Source organism: Tasmannia lanceolata, unplaced genomic scaffold (assembly GCF_043159265.1).
Source record: "Tasmannia lanceolata isolate RefF3 unplaced genomic scaffold, GAP_Taslan_0.1 ptg000008l, whole genome shotgun sequence".
Taxonomy (NCBI): domain Eukaryota; kingdom Viridiplantae; phylum Streptophyta; class Magnoliopsida; order Canellales; family Winteraceae; genus Tasmannia; species Tasmannia lanceolata.
In genome coordinates, this window is record NW_027518685.1 from 29,140,200 (window position 1) to 29,155,006 (window position 14,807).

The 14,807-nt window shown below is 40.0% G+C and overlaps 1 protein-coding gene across 2 annotated transcripts in view; it reads right to left on the reverse strand.

Moving 5' to 3' along the window:
* Positions 1 to 14,807, reverse strand: part of LOC143885097 (nuclear pore complex protein NUP1-like) — a 63,956-nt gene that overhangs the window by 5,826 nt on the left and 43,323 nt on the right. For both annotated transcript variants that reach the window (XM_077389086.1, XM_077389085.1), the window contains exons 3-4: positions 9,067 to 9,185; positions 1,709 to 1,916 (exon numbers count right to left, since the gene is read on the reverse strand). In XM_077389086.1, the coding sequence (XP_077245201.1) occupies positions 1,709 to 1,916; positions 9,067 to 9,185 (327 nt within the window). The remainder of the gene's footprint in view (positions 1 to 1,708; positions 1,917 to 9,066; positions 9,186 to 14,807) is intronic.

The window sequence follows — 14,807 nt, forward strand, 5'->3', positions numbered from 1 at the left end:
GAAAGTAACATCTAACTTATTTAGATCACTACAATAGCCGAAAACCCTTCTGGTTATAAATAACATAGAAGCTCTTGATTCTACTTTCAAGGTACAAAACTAGTTGTGTTATTTGCAAAAATACAATCAACTACAAGTCAAGTACAATGATTTATTCTAGAAACCAAAAGTATGTATTGAAGATGATGATTTAGCTCCACTTAAATGTCCGATTCCCCATTCCAGAATAATTAAGAATTGATCAATTAGAAAGAGAACATGAGTGAAATAAACGAAAACCCTTCTGGTTATAGCTAACAAAGAAGCTCTTGATTCTACTTCGAAGGTACAAAACTAGTTGGGTGTTGTTTGCAAAAATATAATCAACTCCAAATCAAGTATAATGATTTATTCTCGAAACTAGAAGTACATATTGAAGATGATGATTTAGGTCCACTTAAATTTCCAATTCCCCTCTCCAGATTAATTAAGAATGATCAATCAGAAAGAGAAAACAAGTGATATAAATGACTGCTCCTGTTGGTATAGGTCCTTCCAAACCCAGCTTACCTACTAAAAGAAATGAACGAATGAAGAAATTATGCACAGCCAAAAATATATTCCAGTACTAAGTCATAAAGTCTCAACTGGCAAAACATATCTCCTTCCTTAACCATTCAAGGAACTTGATAAAAAAAACATTAATAACCAGCATTTTCTGAATCTCTTTAAACAAATGAAGGAATGCCGTTATGCAAAACCAAGACATATGATTAGGCTCAGAATCCTATTTGCAGGCTTATTATACATATATAAGGGTGTCAATTTTGGCTCGGGCTCGGAAGCTCGCTCGAGCTCGGCTTGAATCCTTAACGAGCCGAGCCCAAGTTAGGCCAGGCTCGGCTCGGCTCGGCTCGTTAAGGCTCGTTAAGAATTTAATATATTTAAATATATATATTATATATTAATATATACACTAAAAGGGTTGTCTAGGGAGTGAAAGGCGGAGGCAAAATATGTCACTTCTTTTTTGGAACCCCATTTGTTACTTGGACCAACCCCCTAGTGTAAAAAGAGTAGTAAAAAAACACTAGATGGGGCTGTCCAGGGAAAATGAGGGGTGTAAAATTAATATAATTTGAGCTCGATAAGGCTCGTGAGCCTGGCCGAGCCTGACCGAGCCGAGCTTTTGAGCTTAACGAGCCGAGCCGAGCCTGGCCAAGCTCGGCTCGGCTCGGCTCGTTTACACCCCTATACATATAGCATGTGGTTCTGGTGATATGGACAGATGCCCATGGATTTGGGGACACCACAGGGCCATACATGAATGCATGCACCCACAGCAAACAAAGATCCTGCAAATATCGGTGGCCAATATTTTTGGGAAAATGTATCAAATATCCCCATTTTTGTCAGAGGGGTTAGACCATCTTCAGTGAGGTCGATGTGTTCCCGCGCAGTCTTGCGGTTTCTAACAAGATCAACAATCGCAATCACAGCACACACATAACCCCAGTATGGCGAGCCCATCACTGGAAAAACTAATTCTAGTCTGACAGCTAGTCCGTCAAACAATGCAATTTGTTATATAAAACACTAGAACCCTGAATCTTTTTTAATAAATCAAGACACACGAATGCCTAAAATAATAACAACGAAAACAATATTATAAAACCACGAAATAAAAGATAAGTCGGAGAAAGAAAGAGGAAGTATTTTGTTTTCCTACACTTAAACCAACAACAGGGGTTGAGATGCTTCCGAGTAATCTACAGCTCCCCATTTCATTTTCTGGTGCTGAAATAGTTGTTTTTTCCTGTCCCACACAAGTAGTCCCAGGTTGTGATGTACTAGGATCAGTAATTTTCTTCTCATCATCCTTGAATAAATCAACAGTTCTTGAACGCAGTAGTTCAGTCAAGCGGTCAAACTCACTTCTGTAAAACACTTGAACATAGTCAGAAATAAACTTCCTAAACAGATCAGAAGATAGATTGCTTTAAGCTGCAGAGAAAGACAATATATTGAAGATTACTGATTTATAACAATGAATGTTGTAACTTGTAACACAATAAGTAAAACAATGAGTCATTAAGGGTATTTTTAGTAATTTAAATGGGTGCATGATTTATTTATTTTTTTGAATGGTGGAATATGGGTGCATGAGTTAAGGTTCCTTGAAGCAGTTCTTAATACTGAACCCAGATGCGGTGAATCATAGATTTGGGCTTTTCATTCCAAATTGAAGATTATCATAGTATCAAAGCAGTAACTTGCTCATGCATCTAGTGATCAGTCAGGAAGCACCGCAGAGAGTAATTGTCAGGTACACCTGGTACGTGATACGGTACACTACTTGTCTGAAGTATAGGTTGACCAATTCAGTACAGCCAATTGAGACAGATAGGGAGCATGCCATTCAAGGGCTGGTTTTCCTATTTATTTGAAATCTTATCCCGTCATCACCTTCTAAAAAGCTAATGCTACACCCAATTCTTATTTATTAGGACCAATTCATATATACCATTCGAAATCTAGAAGTATCTGTAGTGGGTGAAGTATATCAATGGCCCTATATCAATTAAAAATTGTATGACTAAATATCATCAGTGTGTATTTAGGCAATAATAAAGAGAAGAATAAAAGGACTATAAAAAAGAGAGAAAACTAGGCTGACGTTAGGGTTCTAAGCTTCACATGTAAGAGAACACACATTCGATTGGTTTGAGAAATATCTCAAGAGAAACAGTAAATTATCTGTTCTTTTTAGAAAGAAGCATGCATACCAAAGACTTATATAGAATTTCTCATTTTTTTTGTTCTGAATCCCACCCATAAAACAACTTTCAATCTCAAAATAGGACTCAAAATACACAAAATAACAATAGGACAACCCTATGCTATTCATGTGATCCGACCATTGGATCCTTTTTATTATCATTGATACCTTGCTTGTTTCTCATGTTATTTGATTATATTATGGATTATTGTTATATTTTGAACATTATTTTGGACCTAGATGTGGGGGGATGTCCACATCATCTAGGGCCCACCCTTGCCCACACCACTTTACCTCTTTTCCCCTTTCGTTTAGTTGGTTTTCCTATTATGCCCTTATGTTACTAATTGTTATTTTTTGTAATTAAGGGTCTTATAGTCTTTTCAACCTCACTAAGTCTAGCAAAGGCGGCCCACCAAAAGGAGATATAAAGAGAAAACAAAGGGAAGGAAAACCTAATCTTCTTTTTCTCATCTTATTCTCTCTTGGTTCTCTTTCTTCTTTCCTCTTCTCCTCTTTCCCCTTAGTTTCTTTCTTTCTTTCTCTCATCTATCCCTACTACTGCCCACATCTCTCTCCCTCTCATCTCTCTCCTTCTCGCACCCTCACTCCTCTATCCCTAGTCGCATAAGATATATATATATATATATATATATATATATATATATATATATATATATATATATAAACCGATGTTAGGATCCAATAAGTACCAAAAATACCCATAAGTATACATTATATTCTAACACTCCCCTTCAAGCTGGAGAATAGATTTCAAGCAATCCCAACGTGAACCAATGAAATCAACAGATCCCTGATTCAATGATTTGGTAATCAAATCAATAGTTGATCTTCAGATTTCACAAAAGGCATAGATATATCTCCACTTGGAACTTTCTCACGCGCGAAGTGACAGTCAACTTCAATATGCTTGGTAAGTTCATGGAACATCAGATAAAAGGCAATGTGCACTACAGCCTGATTATCACAAATAAATTCATTGGCAACCTCACTGAAAATGCCAATGCTTGTAATAAATGCTTCAACCAAGCCAACCCACATGTAGTATGCATCATTGCGGAATAATCAGCCACAACACTAGAACGGGCAACTGTTTCTTACTTTTCCAGGCCACCAAGTTACTGCCTAGAAATGTACACATATGGTTGACCTTCGATCAGAAGGTGATCCTGCCCCGCCAATAAACTCAATAACCTGTAAGTGCCCATTATACCTACAAAGAGAACCATGTCCAAGAGCTCCCTTAAGATACCTCAAAACAAGAACCACAGCCTCCCAGGGAGGAATTCTAGGAGAATTCATAAAGTGACTGACCGTACTTACAACAAATGAAATGTTTGGCCTGGTAGTTGTTAGATAATTCAATTTACCCACTAGAAGACAACATCTATTCAGATTTTCAAACACATCTCCCTGATCCATTGTAAGCTTTGTATTTGGATCCATTAAAGTCTCAACAGGTTGTGACCCCAATAGTCATGTCTCCTCCGACAAGTCTAGGTCATATTTCCTCCGAGGCAAGTAAATACCATAGTTAGACCTAGTAACCTCAATCCCATGAAAATAACAAGCTTTTCCAAATCTCTGGTCAGAACTTGTAGTGAAGAAACCCCTTCAAAACCATGGTTCTAAATTTCCATCGAAACTGACACAAAACGACCGAAATGTTTTTGGTTCCATCTCCACTGAAATGCATACCAGAAATCAAAATGCATACCCGAAGACAAAACCATCACTGTATTAGCAGTCTACTATAAAAATATGTGTTACATAATTATATTTATATGAATTGCATATGAAATGTGGTGTATGTATAATGTATAAATATTTATTTAATTTATATGTGAAATGTGGTATGTCCTGAATTATCAAACGTCTACAACAGCAAATTCACTAGGGGTTTGCTGTTGTTAAACCATTACGGATGGTTGTCTTGCTTATGTGATGGTTTCTAAGCAGTATTTCCAGAATTTTTTTCTTAAATTTCTATCATTTCCATATGTTTGCATATGTTTCCGTGATTTTTACAGGATTTCCATCTAAAATTTCCAATTGAATTCGATTTCCATGGCGAACGAAACCGATATTTAAAACCTTGTTCAAATCTTCAATGCTTTGGCATCACTACACGTAAAGACTGTCACCCACATCCACCACTGGAATAATTCTCCGAGTCTAAGACACAAAATGATAAGACTGACACCTTTTCATTCCAAACTCTAATATCGTGTCATTAAACTTGCCAAACCTGGCACATGGAGATTGTGTGAGGCCATAAATAATCTTCTTTAACATGCATACACTCTCAGACTCGCCCCGAACAACAAACACGAGAGGTTGCTCCATATAAACCTATAGCATCACTACATATAGTAACAGTCGCCCACATCCACCACTGAAATAATTCTCTCAGACTAGCACATTTTCATTCCAAACTCTAATACCATGTCACTAAACTTGCAAGACCAGGCATTTGGAGACTGTGTGAGGACATAAATTATCTTCTTTAACTTGCACACACTCTTAGACTCCCCCTGAGTAAGTTGCTTCATATAAACCACTTCAGGGTCATACTATCGATTTTTGCTATGATTTACATCCAGAGCTGCGACCCTCACGTGCTGCTCATCATGTTTCTGGCGCGACTACTTCTATCACTGCGGATGCTCCTTCGTAGCCTCCTTTAGATACGATAGTTATTTCACACACGGCATGTGAGGCTCTGTTGCGCTCCCAGGATGGGGAAAACCAATTAATGCCACTACTACTAAGGAAGGTAGCGTCCCATCATGCTCCCTCAGTCAGTCAGGTACTTGGCTCATTGATTCTGGAGCCTCTCATCATATGACGGGTAATAGTAGCCTCCTTAGTTCCTTTGCGCCGAATTCTGCAAATACTTCTGTTACTCTAGCGAATGGAACGATGTATCCTATTTCTGGTACCGGGGACACATCGCGTGGCCCTGATATTTCTCTTTCTTCTATCCTATGTGTTCCTGGTTTTCCTTGTAGTTTCCCTTCTGTTAGTCAAATTGCTCATCATCTACGATGTTTTGTAACATTTTCTCCATCCTATTGTGTCTTTCATGATCTTGCTGGGAGGAGGATTGGCTTGGGCCGTGAGACTGTGGCCTTGACTACTTTGACAGTGCACCTTCATTCTTGGCGTTGAGCGCCTCTGTTGACTCATTCATGTGGCACTGTTGCCTTGGTCACCCTCTAGCGGATCGCCTTCAGCATTCTTCTATCGTTTCTAGTCCTATTAGCTTTTTTTAGTGTGAGTTGTGTCAGTATGGAAAGCACCATCGTGTTTCCTTCCCATCTAGGTCCGCCAGTCGTGTCGAATCAGTTTGAGCTTGTTCATTTGGACATTTGGGGTCCTTATAGAACTCCTTCATTATTTGGACATCGTTATTTTATTGTATTTGTGGACGGTTATTCACGAAAGATCGTTCAGAAGTTTTTAATGTGTTTTGTTCCTTCTATGCTGAGATCTCTCACAGTATTCATGTTCTGTCAAATGTTTGTGCACAGATAATGCACGTGAATATTTTTCTTCTTCTAGTGGCTTTCAGCAATTTCTCTCTAGTCATGGTATCTTACACCAGTCATCATGTGCTCATATTTCTCAGCAAAATGATGTTGCTGAGAGGAAGCTTAGATACTTGGTTGATGTGACACACACACTCTTATTTCAAATGCATGTTCCAAAGACATAATGGTCTGACGTTGTTCTTACTTCATGTTTTGTAGCGAACCGTCTACCCTCATCTGTCCTCCAAAATAGGTTACCTTTTTCAGTTTTACATCCGTCAGAGAATCTCTTTCCATTGGCTCCTCAAGTGTTTGGGTGTACATGTTTTGTCCATAATCTAACATCTGGTCTCGATAAGCTTCCTCCACGTGCCATCAAGTGTATCTTTCTTGGCTATTCTCGCACTCAGAAAGGCTACAGGTGCTATAGTCCACGCCTTCACCGTGTTTTTGTTGCTGTTGATGTCACATTTTTCGAGGATAAACCAAACTTTACGGAGCTTGCTTCATCACCCTCACCTGTTCTTCCACTTCTGTTGCCTGCTCTTGTTCCTCCTGTATCATCTTCATCACCTGAGGTTAAAATTTATTCTCTTCGTCCTCGATAGTAGCCTGCATTACCCACATGTGCCGACGGCCCCTCATGTGAGCCACCACCTCCACAGCCTGTCGATCCATCCACTGCTTCTGAAGTAATTGTTCCTTTGATTGAACCTGATGATGCTCCTGTATCATCTCATACACGTTCTCGTTCTATACAGTACTCTATTTCTGATGTTGTTTCTTATGCTCGCATGTCATCTACTTTTCATTCATTTTTGTCCTCTGTTTCCTCTGTCTCTATACCATGTTCAATTGCAGAGGCTTTGGCACATCCTGGTTGGAGAGCAGTGATGGACGTTGAGATGAGTGTTTTGCAGACTAATCATACATGGCAGTTGGTCTATCTCCCACCTGGGGCTCAGACAGTGGGCTGTAAGTGGGTATTCGCAGTGAAATATTTACCAGATATACGGTAGAGAGATTAAAGGTAAGACTAGTCACAACGGGGTACACACAAACCTATGGGATTGATTACACGGATACGTTCTCCCCTGTTGCAAAAATCCAATCAGGAGGAGGTTTATATGGAGCAACATCCTGGGTATGTTGCTCAAGGGGAGATGAAGAATTCTGTTTGTAAATTGAGCAAAGCCTTATATGGACTTAAGCAATCTCCTAGTGCCTGGTTTGGAGTTAGGTTTGGAATGACTCAGTGCGTTGTAGACCATTTCGTATTCAGCTCTCAGTCTAAGGATGGTCGGATCTTTCTAGTCGTCTATGTTGATGACATTATTGTTACTGGGAGTGATAGCGCAGTTATACAGAGGTTGGAGGAATTCCTTCAGAAAGAGTTCAGCACTAAGGACTTTGGTCGCCTCAGATATTTCTCAGGGATACAGGTAGCCTACTCACGTGAAGGGCTATCACTATCACAAAGGAAATATGAGCTAGATATACTAGAGGAGACAAGATTACTGGGTGCAAAGCCGGCTGAGACGCCCATGGATCCCAACATCGAGCTCTCTCCTGACTAGGGAGAACTTCTGGAGGACCCAGAGAGGTACAAACGTTTAGTTGGGAAATTGATTTATTTGACTGTTACACGACCAGACATATCCTATGTTGTTGGAGTCGCTAGTCAGTTCATGAGTGCACCACGGACATCACACTTGTCAGCAGACACGCAGATCGTTAGATACCTGAAGAAGTTTCATGTTAAAGGATTGATCTTCAAGAAACACAGGCATATGAGAAACGAGGGATATTCAGATGTAGACCGGGCAGGATCCCCTACAGATAGGAGATCGACTACTGGCTTCGTTGGAGGCAACTTGGTATCCTGGAAGAGCAAGAAACAGGGTGCCGTATTAAGGTCAAGTGCAGAGGCAGCGTATAGGGCCATGGCCTATACAGGGTGTGAGTTGATATGGCTGAGATCCTTCATGTCAGAGATTGGGCTTCCCTACTCATCTCCTGCTTCTCTTCACTGTGATAACAAGTCTGGCATTCACATAGCTCAGAACCCAGTCTTCAATGAGAGGACTAAGCACATCGAGGTGGACTGTCACTTTATCCGTCACGGAATTCAAAGGGGGGAGATTTGCACAGTATTCACTAGATCAAATGATCAAGTAGCAGATATGTTTACCAAGCCTTTAAGCAGAGTGAGATTGAGTGACTTATGTAAAACAAGCTGGGAATGTATGATATATACATTCCAGCTTGAGGGGGAGTGTTAGTGTTGCACGTATATGAACCTCACTTAAGTGGGATTATTTTTGTCATTTTCATTATATATTCTTATACACGCGCGCGCGCACACACACACATTACTGTGCGTGGGGGAGAGAGTCACGACACTCTTTTTTTTTTTTTGAAAGTTCACGACAGACTCTTCTCCACGCCACTTCTCCTCTCTCTTTTCTTCATTCTCTCCTCTCTCCTCTCTAGTATCCATTGTGTAAGCCAACATTCTTTTCTCTGACTTTTGGGATTTTTCTAGTGTGAATGGTGTACTGGGTGTAACAGCAAAAGATATTGCTTATCAGCAAACATATCAGATTGTGATTTGTGAAGTATCCGAAATAGCAAATACAAAATGTTACATATTCAACAACAATAAAAATGCATACGACATTAAAATCAGATCAGCTAAATATGATTTAAACATAGTTCAGATAGTTAGGCAACCTCATTTCAGCAAATACTTGCCTTGTAAAAGTCTTCTGCTTAAGCAGTTGCTCAAGCTCATTAATTCCATTGCCGTTAGAACCATTGAAAGGGTTGTCTCCTTCACTGCCGACTCCCACCTGTGCTCCAGTAGAGGGATTCTGCAAGTAAAGTTTAAAACAGTATATTCACATCAATCGGGAAGAAAAATCAGTTGTTGTGAGGGTTCCATAGTTTCATAATGATATGAGAATACTTCTCCAAACAAAACACAACAAAAGCCTAACATTCAATCAAGCACCTCTAAGATATTTAAAAAAATAATGGTACAATTGATGGACATTACAAGCAAAAAAATAAAATAAAAAACATAAAAAAAAAGAATCCAAATTGTGTTAAATTATGACAAACCAAATTCTTAAAAGTTACACAACAATAAGCAGGCATAGTAAAAGCCAAATCCTAAGTTATGTTTTAGTCTCATAGCCATACAAAACCATGATAATAATAAGAGAAATGATATTTTGCCCCTTTTTCCACCACTTCCACCTCCTTTGCTTATCTTAAAAATGACTACAATTCCACTCCCTTTTACTATTCTTTTCCTGAAAATAGTCATTTTTCAAGAAAAGACAAACAAACAGGGATGGATATGCTATGGAAGACAACAGTGTAGGATAGCCTAAGATTTACTCCATAAATTCTGTTGGGATGTGACTTGTTCCTTACCCAGTGTACATAGCATCGACAATCCCCTAAATTGGCCATCCACCCCCTATCAACTTGTGTATTTATGTTTGTGTAATTGTGTGTCCTTGCAAAGAGAGAGTGAGAGAAAGAAGGTGTATTTTCACACCCAAAATTTTATATTGCACTTTATTTCAATTGTCTTGTTTGTCTAATGATTGACTTGGGCAATACTTGTTGCCTTAGCCGTAAGACCCATAATAATTTTTCCTTACGTGTATATGCATCAAAGATTGATATTAAGTGTGCAGCCGCAATCCAAAATCAATCTCTCATGCAACACCTGAATGGTTTCACTACAAAGCAAGATGGTATATTGCAGTTCAAATACATGATTTGATGGAAGTCAAGAAAGAGTGAAAGAAATAAGGGGCATATATATATATATATATATATATATGCAAACACGCGCGCTCGCTCATTGGAAGCCACAATGCATGCAATGTAATCAAATGCACCTTTTTTAAATGTAGAATCATCGTTCCTATTAGAAGATGAGTGTGAGAAGAGAAGAAGAAGGAGAAGAGTGAGGGAGAAGTTGAGGAGTCTCCACTAAGGAGCATGGTTTTAAATTTTGGCCGAAATGTTTCGCCAAAATATTTCGGCTTCGGCACAAACTGAAACGAAATTCACATGAAGTCGTTTCTTTACAAGATTTTGCCGAAATTTTACCGAAATTTCATTTTTGGACACCGAAATGTTATAATTTCCACCAACATTTATGAAATTTCCACCGAAATAGCCGAAATTTTAGACATTTCGGTCGAAATTTAAAAAAAAAACGAAATCATAATCATATTCTTACATGATTTCGGCTGAAATTTCGGCCTGAAACCGGGCGATTGGATTGGCAGTCAAATGTTTTAAATTTATTGAGTAGAGAGAGCCTTTTTCGAAATTGAAGATAAGAGAAGATAAAGAAATCGAAAACTAAAACATAGTGAAAGTCAAGTCAGAAATCTAAGCAGAAGAGAGCAGCACAATTTGCGTAAAAGATGTTCCTGATTTTCTATACAGAGAAAAGAAAGTTCGCCTTCTTTCTTGGCAGGGCTTAACAACGCCTTCCCATGCGATATGCGAAATCGGGCGGCCAGCGTTGTTTGGGTTTCGGTGGTGGCCGAAACCGATACCGAAACTGAAAATTAAAATCAGAGCACGGCTATCAAATCTGCACACCAATAACGATCGAACGAAGGCGCCTCGGTAAGTTAATAGCAAAGAAGCACGAACAAAATACGTACAACGAATAACGGCGAAGCACCACGAGTAGACGTCAGCGGAACAGCAAATCGCCAATAGAAGTACTCCAACCACCAGAAAGGTGAGGAGACAACAACCAACCAACAAACAGGGCGATAAAAAATCAGCCCATCATAACAACTAGCGCTCAACAAAGGGGCGCACGACAACCAATCAACGACGGCCAAACAGCACGTTGCCTGGAGAACAACAAGGCCGGAAGCAACGCCAACGACTAGACAAATAGCCACTAACAACAAAGCCGAAAGAAATGCTAACGACCGGGCATATAACCACTAACAGCAACAAGGCTGAATACAATGCAAACGACCGGGCATATAGCCACCAACAACAATAAGGCCGAAAGCAATGCTAACGACCAGGCATATAGCTACCAACAACAACAATGCAACGCAAACAACCGGGCATATAGCCACCAACAACAACGTGAATTGCAACGCAAACCACTACAACCACAAGGGCGTAAAACTATGTAAAGCAACTACACTCACCATGTAGAAGCATCAACAACATCAAGCAGAAAGAACCAACCATGAACCAACCACAGCCAACCAAACAACCAACAACCCAACCAGCATAACCAACCAACAACAAGTATAAGGAGCAACTAACCAAGAACATAAAGAATGGTGAAAGAACATCAACTGGAGTCACCAATAACTCATAACAAACACCAAGATGGAGGAAACAACTAACAACACAGAGAACCGACAACAAACAATGCGAAGAAGCAACTAACAATGCGAAGAAGAAATTAACCAGCCAACCAATGAACCAACAAGGGAAACCTCAGAACATTCCAACAAGAAGAGCGATACTACACCAACTGGAAGACGACGACAAAACATAATAGGAAGAACAACCACCAACAAAGGAGCACCAACAAGGAACTCCATGTGGAACAACCACCAACAAGACAACAAGACTACAACAAGACAACAAAAACAACAAGACAACACTCCAACAAGACAACTAGAAGAGAACAACTAGACAACAACAAGAAAACAATACAACACTCCATCCATGGAACCTGCCACTCCCCCTCAAGTTGAGGCCGACGACCTTCAACTTGCAACGAAAAGAACCACTTCAAGGCAGAAACCTCTCTCGGACATTTCACCAAACTCGTGAGATAAAGCTAAAGGCCATGAAATACGACGAATATAGGGAAGAAAAACAAAGAGTAGGGTGGAGTGGATGGGGGAGGTTTCCAAAAGAGAAATAAAGGGAGGATTTAAACCATGAAGGAGTGGGTTAGGAAACTAGAAAGAACACAACAATTGATTAAGATTTAGAAAACAAACGGATATAGGAATTTCGAACAAGAATAACAAGAGAGGAACAAGAAGGAAGAAAAATAATGGAGTTAGGAGAAGGAAGAACAAGATTTAGGGAGAAAGAACTCAAAAGAATAAGAAAAATGATGTTATGGATGTAGAAACGAAGAGGAGAAGAATATACAAAAGGGATCTTTTTCTTTGTTTTCTTTTGTTTTGGAAAATGGATGGATTTACAAATGGTATGTACAAAAGGGGTTGGGGTTTAGGGACTCACATGAAGGGGTTATGATTTAGAAATTTAGGGTTTGGGATTAAAGATTTGGGGTTGGTTTTGGGGATGCCAAAAGGGATTTGGGAAGAAGATTTCTTCCCAAATGGGAATTCAAAAGAGAAAGAAAGGAAAGATTTAGGTTTTGGGATCAGAGATTGGGGATTTTGGGTTGAGATTTGAGGTTTGGGGTTGTAGATTTAAGAAAAATAGGGGAGATGATGGTTTACGGTAAAGGGGAAAGAGAGGTGGGTTCACGGCAAAGCTGTGGGTTTGATTTATTTTTTGCTTGTGTGTGTGTGTGTGTGTGTGTTTTACAGAATAGGTGGAGGGATACTGGTGAGGGGTTTACACAAGATGAGGGGGAAGGTTTGGGGTTTAGGGCAACCCACAAAATGGGTTTACGGTAATACGAAAGGAGAAAGAGGGTTATGAGTGAAAGAGAGAGAGATACGTGACAGGGAGATTTTAGGGATAGGGTTGAACGACAGATAAGGGAGAGAGATTTTAGGGTTTGTAGAGGGTTTGTGGACACAAACAGAGAGAGAGAGAGAGAGAGAGAGAGAGAGAGAGAGAGATGGGAAGCGTGAAAGAGGAAGTCTTCTTCTTCTTAGGATCTTTGCTCTGATACGATGTTAGAAGATGAGGATGAGAGGAGAAGAAGGAGAAGAGTGACAGAGAAGGTGAGGAGTCTCCACTAAGGAGTCCTCATGTAAAATGATGTATATATAGGCCCAAGTTAGGGGTACAAGGGACAAAGACTACAATGCCCTCCACACATACACGTAATGACCAATATACCCTTCTACACTCTTCAACAGTTCCAAAGAATGTTACGAAAGATCCAGTTAATTTTGTTAGCCACTAGAGGAGGAATCATAAACAAGGATAGGAAATAGGTAGGAATGTTAGATATAAGCTATAAGCCTTGAGCAATGCAATACACCCAAGAAAGGAAAGATTCTTGACAAGATTCAATTCTCTCAACTATTGGGTGCCAATCATGTGGGTTGAGGTTCCCATCTTTTAGAGGAAGACCAAGGAATTTTATTGGAAGAAGTTGCACATTAAAGCAAAGGACAGAAGCAATGGATTCAACCTCAGTGTTTACAGAATTGATGCCAAACAAATAAGATTGCTTCTATTAATCCTTTGCCCCAGTGTTTCTTCAATAAGGGAGATCATCACACTGATTCCAACAGGTTGAAAAAGAGAAGCATGCGCAAAAACACTTGTGTCATCCATATACTGGAGATGAGAAATGATAGGACCACCTGCGCAAGTAGTGAAACCCAAGAGAAAATCAGAACTGCTTCAGAAACAATATAGCCAATAGTCTTTGTTGCTAGCTCGACCAAGAAGAGAGGCAAACGGTCTCATTGCCTAAGACCTCTAGAAATGCCAAAGTGGCCAAACTAACTCCCATTGATGAGAATTGAGAATGGATCGTCGAAGTGAACCCATTTCTCCATTTAAGCTCAAAACCCATCATTCTAGCCTATCATAGGCCTTCTAAAGACCCAGCTTAAGGAGCATACCTAAGAACTGCAAGATTTTATAGTCAATAACTTCATTAGTGACCAAAACCCTGTCTAGGGTTTGGCAATCATTCAAAAACCACTCTGGTTAGTTGCAACAAATAATGGCATAATCTCCTTGAGTTTTAACGAAAGGACCTTAAAAATTATTTTGTAAACGCTTCCAATGAGACAGATGTGCCTTAGATCCTTGATATCCTCAGCATTCTTCAACTTAGAGATCATGGAGAGAAATGACGCATTAAATGCATGGGAAGTCAGTAGCATAAGAAAATTTCTTCCATCACATTCATCAAATTAGGTTTGACGATATCCCAAAATTCTTGGAAGAAAAGGAAAAAGCCATCTTTAATAAGGCAGAAAAACAGCCCTCCAGACCTCATCCTTGGGAAAACGAGTCTCAAGAGCAGCAACATCCATTTTAGAGATTTAAATCACGTCTCCAAAAATCCACGATCCATTGGAGCAGGGTATCCAGGTTCGCCACTTGGGTGACGAAATGACTGAATTCCAGCGTCGGATCAGCTGGTGATGCCTGCGGCACAGGGTGCGCATCCGTTGGTGACGGATGAGCTGGTGAGGGGGTGGTGAGGGGGTGCACACACTGCCTCTTCCGCCGGGAGTGACTCCATGCGAGGGCTTGGTGCGGAGGCCGCGCTCTACACAACCGCTGCACTCTGAGTGCATCTT